The 6,390-nt window shown below is 38.9% G+C and overlaps 1 protein-coding gene across 1 annotated transcript in view; it reads left to right on the top strand.

The window, feature by feature from the left end:
* The first annotated feature begins 764 nt into the window (after positions 1-764).
* The window catches only part of atp11c (ATPase phospholipid transporting 11C), a 48,001-nt gene continuing 42,375 nt past the window's right edge, over positions 765-6,390 (top strand). The window contains exon 1 of the mRNA XM_037675757.1: positions 765-1,430. Coding sequence (XP_037531685.1) covers positions 1,404-1,430 — 27 coding nt within the window. The 5' untranslated portion in view covers positions 765-1,403. The remainder of the gene's footprint in view (positions 1,431-6,390) is intronic.

The raw sequence follows: 6,390 nt of genomic DNA, 5'->3' as shown, positions 1-6,390 counted from the left end.
TAAAATACACATTTGCGACCCCCACAACCCAAAAAGGAAGAAGCGGATAAAGATAATGGATGGATACAAATTTGCTTTATCTAACTAATGTGAACCATCCAGTGTTGAATTGTTTAGAAAATTATTTTGCAGCTCAAACGAGCTGGGTTTGGTCTTGACCGTGGTATAAACCGATGCAAACATGTTCCTGTTTCTAGTATTTTACATCACTTTATAATGCTTTTTGTTTTGTTGTTAAATAATTTCTTCTATTTACTTTTCACTTTATATGCTTTCTATATGATTGTCTGTTGTTGTCTGTAGCTCATCTGTGTTCTTTGTTTAAACAGGTCTCTCTTTTAAATGAGGCCTCGAGGATCGAGACTAACCTGTATAAATAAAGGTTAAATGAATAACCACAATGGAATAGATTTGATAAAACAAAATTGTAAACTGATTTTGTGCACCCATATGATTATTCCACTAAATACCCCAAACTAATCTGTAAAATTAGACATTTTGGCATCCTGATACATGCTCAATATTTGGGTGTTTCTTTTAAGGTCACTTGAATATAGGTCATCATCAGAACTGATAGCGGTATAGTTTGTGATAGCTCAAAAGCTTTTTTTATTTTAAAGTAAGCTAATTGAGATGATCAATTTATTATCTATTTTATTATCTATTATTATGGTTGAGATAGAGTTTTTTTTTTTTTACTAATCTAAACATACCTCATCAGACGAAAAGAAAAGGGAATGTGGCACAAACCGGTTTCCGTCTAAAATTGGGACATCATTACCCACAATGCACTGCGGACCACAGTAGTCCGCACCTTCGCCGGCCGGGTGGAGCTTGCGTGTGAACGTGGGAACATCCGAGCGGTGTACTGCTGCTTGTCGGAGTGAAAATTGTTTGACAGGGAGGCGACGCGACCTGTGCTCAGGGACTGCCGCCTCTAAAGTTAGTTTTTACCCGCGTCAGCGAACAGTGTCCGAGCCCCGGGGGAGGCAGACTCGAGAAGAGACAAATGTTTCGTGCGAGTGTAAGCAACAGGGCACAGGGAGAGGAACGTCAACGGCAGTTTCAGCCTTGAGCAACGGGGAGCGCGACTACTACTAGTAGTTGTACACCACCACCGCAACGCGGATAATATCCAGGGGGGAGAGAATGCGAATGGTGCGAAGATACCGAAGCCAAACGAAATGGAAACGATGTAGCGTCGCTCCGGCATTCCATATAGCTAGAACTAACGTTAGAGTAGGAAACAGATAGCTAAAGGAGCTAGCGCGCCAACTAACATATACATGTAAAGTTATTCCCCGGAGAAGCTGAAGAAGCGGAGCCAGGAGGCGTGTGTGGAATCAGAAGAGTTCAGCAGTTCTGCGAGATTAAAAAAAAAGATAAATAATAAAAAAAAAAGGATGCTGCGGAGAAGACTCAACCGTTTGGTATGTGTTGCATTCATGGCATCTCCACCACACACACACACACACACAGTGTTAGCTTATGACATCCAGCTGCTGCTCCTGACGTTTAAACCGCTCAGCTGGCACCTCGAGTCACTCAGAAACACAACGACACACCATGAGTATGTTTATGTTGTTTTTATTTACTGTTTGTGGTCAACAGTAGCTGTTGTCTTCACTTCATGATGTTCAAACATATCCCCCTTTTTAAGTTCTCACCTTCCGGTAATTCGCAACCGAAAAATCCGGATTTTTCAAAGAGTCAGTAAAGTGGACACTCATGATTTGTTGTTACAATATTTTCCTGAAAACTTCTCTTGGTTTCGATTTTACTATCATCAGAGGGGCTCATTAGACTGGGGTCCTGCAATTTAAAAGGAATATAAACTCATGATGTTTCCAAAGTATTAGTATGAAGAAAAGCCTTATGATTGTAATTAACTAATTATGAAATAAAAATAGATTATCTGGATGTGAACATATACATGTGTAATTGTGGATACCAGATGTAAATAAATTTCTTTGTATAGATACGATCTGTATGTGTGCATATAAGTGGATACATCTACAGTTTATTATTTTTGTCTTGCATGCAACAAAATAATAATAATAATGCATTTTATTTGTTAGCGCCTTTCAAGACACCCAAGGACACTTCACAACATTAAAAACACAAAATAGAACAATACAAAATGGCTATAAAAACACTAAACCAAGAAGAAAATAACCAAAAAATGAAAGTGAGAAGGCTAACTGGAACAGATGAGTTTTGAGCTGTGATTTGAAGGGAGTCAATATTACAGATGTCTGGGGGAAGAACAATTGTATACAATTTTGACTGGAGAGATGTAGCGTCACTTTCCACTATTCCCTTTCAAACATTTAAACACTATTATTGAAATAAAGGGAAGCTTTATAGGACAGTAGTGAGACCTATACCATACAGCTATGTTGCATGATTTTGGAGACAGTCGCATTGACAAAAAGACAGGTCTTTGAACTGGAAGTGGCAGAGCTGAAGATGTTGATGTTCTCCTTAGGAGTGACAAGAATGGATAAGATTGAGGTACAGCACAGGTTGAGGTTGATGGGAGATAAAGTTAGAGAGAGGCTAAGCTAGTTTGGACATGTCCAGAGTAGGGACAGTGGGTATATTGGCAGAAGGATGTTAGAAATGCAGCTGCCAGGACAAAGACAAATAGGAGATATACAATGCAGTTAGGGAGGACATGGAGGTAGTTGGAGTGAGGACAGAAGACCGAGATAAAATAGGATGACTTGCTGTGACAACTGCTGAAAAGGCGAAAAGCCAGAACGGACTAAATCAACTGATCAGTCAACGATGAAGGCAGTAGGTGTCTTTACCAAAGCCTTAAAGCTCTTTGTCATTTTACTTCCATAGTTTTTTTTTATTTTTTTAACATCATCTCTTCCGAGCTCAGAGACACTGAGATTGTTCTAACAAAGTTAAGTCGGGTAAGCTCAAGTCCTTAAGCTCAGGTCCAGCTAGTTTTGGCTGTCATCAGCAAACTGGTTGATTCATATGAGAAGGGGTTATTTATAAGACTTGAGTTTAGTGCAGCTCCTCAGACTGAAGAAGTCTTTTGGATAAAAGATGAAATGTTTTAACATTTAAAAAAAAAAAAAAAAATTATTTTTTATCTGTCCAGAGGACCTGACTTAACTTTGTTAGATTTACCTGGATTATTGACGATGCATCAGGATATTGAGATGGTTCATTTTATGTCCATCATTGCATTCTGTGCATTACGAAACATTTTATTTTTCCATCTGGCATCTAATTGTTTACATTTTATTCATAAGCCTCTTGTCTTCATTTCTCATGTAACATTTCACACATTTGAAACATAGTACACACATTTTCGTTTGTGAATGACTTCTGTACAGTACGTTCTAATTATAGTTTTTTTTTAGCTGCTTTGGCATCAAACACTGGTCAACGTTGAAAATAAAAAAACATGCTCAAGAAAAGATCAAGACACAGCCTATAAAAAGGGCTTTGTTGCATTTGCAGAGTTGTTTTAGTGGATTTTCAAAACGAAAATATTACTTTTAATAAGTAAATGTAGGGTGAAACCTGTGTAGCAGATTTGTTATAAAATAAAATGGTTTTGGTTTTAATGAAAATAGATGTTTCATGCCTGAAGCATTTTCCTTCAGGCGCAGGTGTCTGTGCCTGAAAACAAATGCTAAAGCTATGCACTTCATTATGAGCTACAAAGATCTAAGTACCTGTTGTTGAGTCCCCTGAATAGCCGTTATGAATGTTGTTAAATGAGCCAATAATTAGGCTTGTAAAATGCACCTTACTTGTGTAACAAAAAGATAACTGAAACCAACACAATTTCATCTTTCCATGACTATTTTTCCAGAGCTTTCTACCACATCTTGCACTTTGCTTTAATGTTGCTATTTATCTGGAGGAGCTTAATTTTTGACTGACTTATGGATGAGAGTTATGACGCTAAAGCCATAGATTTAGTTGCAAAGCCCAGAATGACTACTCTGCAGATGATCCATTTGGATTTAAAGCCAAAGTTAAATAGAGAGTCCAATAACGTTTAGGGGTGATTTGTCAGATTTGAGCTTAAATAGTACCCGAGACACTGCTAAAAGCATAACTCTAACAAGGTTGAGTCAGGTCCTCTGGACAGATTCTTCTTTGTTGAAACGTTTCGTCTTTTATCCTGAAGGAGCTGCAACAAACTCAGTCTTATAAGCAGCACCTTTTCACTGTGGTAGTCTGGTGGTCATAGCACCAGTTTGCTGGTGACAGCCTAAACTAGTTTACATGCAAAAGGAGGACCATCTGGTTAGGCTGATGGTCCTCCTTTTGCATGTGAACAACTAGTTTTTGGTTGTCACCAGCAAACTGGTTGGTCCTCTATGAGAAGGTGCTGGGTTTGTTGCAGCTCCTCAGACTGAAGAAGTCTTTTGGATTAAAGACGAAACATTTCAACAAAGAAGAATCCGTTCAGATGACATGACTCAACCTTCTACCTGGATTATTGAGCATGCATCAGGACATAAAAACATAACTTTTCATAGCCAAATATGTTTACTTGATAATTGACCAATTTCTTCTTTAGTTAAACAAAATTGCAATGAACTTTTTTTTTTTAAATCTCCTTTGTCCTGCTTGAACTGTTTGCTTCTTGTTAAATAGAAAATTTAAATTTGGCATCGCAAACAAAAAAAAGTTTTTCTATTTAACTGATCTACAGTCTCTATGTGCTTTTGGCCTCAAAGTTTGTTCAGTAAAATTCTGATGCATTTCCAAAACAAAATGCCCTGTCATAATCTTTTTAACTCACACCCTTTTAAAATGTATCTTGCTGGTTTCCATTGCCCTTCTTATGTGCTATTTGCAAGAGGGCTTCCTCAAAGTGGAGAAAATATCTGCAAAGGGGTTTATAAATGCTAAACCACCTTCATTGCCTCTTTATCATTCTCACATGCACCAGTAACTTGTTGTCACCAGTGGGCTGAATCCCCTACACACTGTGTGAGCAGTATAGATAGCGACAGTGAAGAAGTAGAGGCAATTTAATAATTATAGTGCCTGACCCTCCTCTTGGCCTCTCTCTAAGTATTGCCAGGTCAGCTGATTTTTTTTTTTTCCTGCTTCTGGAGAGGATTGTTGCTGTAATTTCTCCTCGGCGTGAGCTGTAAATAATATTTTGTGCAGAGCAGCCAGCCACACTGTCACTGAGGCACATACCGGTAGTTATGTTATCTCATGCTCTGGCTGTTTGCCTCTTGATTCACACTCCTTTCCCCTTGCCCACAGGAGGTAGATGTGCATCATAAGGAGGTATAGAAAGATGCAGAGCAGGAGGGAGTGACTGCGAACCAAAGGGAACAGAGGAAGCTTCACGTGTCTCATTTGACTGTGCTCTGAAAACGGTGACGCATGGTTGTGGCCATATGCGGCGCAGGGCTTTTTATGAGGAGGGGAAGCTCCAGAGGTTGTAATGCTCTTGACAGGAATGCAAAATCCCACTGCTACCTTTGATGTTTTCAAGCCCTTGAAGGCAGCAGCATGATCTGTGAGGTGGAGCCTGGTGGAAATGTGATAGCATTTATTGAGGAAGCTGCTGCCTTTACTGAAACGATGAAAGTACCATTGTACACCGGTATCTTTTTTGCACCATGGTAACTACTAGGCCTCCTCCTACTCACTAGCTTAGTAAAACCAGACATGGTTTCCTGCTTTGCACTTTGATTGTGTTATTGTTCTGAATAAAATGCTGTCTCTGCTTGGTAATGAAGTTCACTCAGGCTCCTGTAAAATATTCTGACTTAAAGATGCAAGCTCTGCAGGGGCTTTTATCCTGTACACAAAGCCAGGAAGCTGCTACATTTGTGCGAACAGATTATTTATTTATTTATTTAATATTCTGAATGGAAATAACTTTGTCTTAAAATAATTTGATGCTTACTTGTTGGACTTCTTAGGTTGTGGGTGAGTGGTTAGAGCAGTCGTCCTCCAGTGCAAGAGTTGGGGGTTTGATTCCACCATCAGTCACATGCTGAAGTGTCCCTGGGCAAGACACTGAACCCCTCATTGCCTCCGATGTCGATGTGTGTCCCATCGGTGTATGAATGTGATAAAACTCGGATTAGTCTTCGTACAGAAATACTAGAGTGCTGTATGAATGGGTAAATGAGAGCACAGATTGTAGTGTAAAGCGCTTGAAGTATCTTGATAAGAGAAAATATTATTTTTGAGTAAAATGCTGAACATTGTCTAGTTTTAACATTGTGAGGGAATTAAAATTGTTATTGTCTTGTCGTAACTTTGACTTTTTCTGACTTTTTGTACAGATTTTTTTTTTCTCCCTTAATAGCTACATTCCAAGTATTTACAACAAATGAGCATGCTGGTACAAGTTGGTGCTTCATTTTCTTCTCTGCAGCC

The sequence above is a fragment of the Nematolebias whitei genome, chromosome 4 (assembly GCF_014905685.2).
Source record: "Nematolebias whitei isolate Nwh7 chromosome 4, NemWhi1, whole genome shotgun sequence".
Classification (NCBI taxonomy): domain Eukaryota; kingdom Metazoa; phylum Chordata; class Actinopteri; order Cyprinodontiformes; family Rivulidae; genus Nematolebias; species Nematolebias whitei.
The sequence above is the reverse complement of the archived record's forward strand: the minus strand, read 5'-3'. Positions and strand labels throughout refer to the sequence as shown.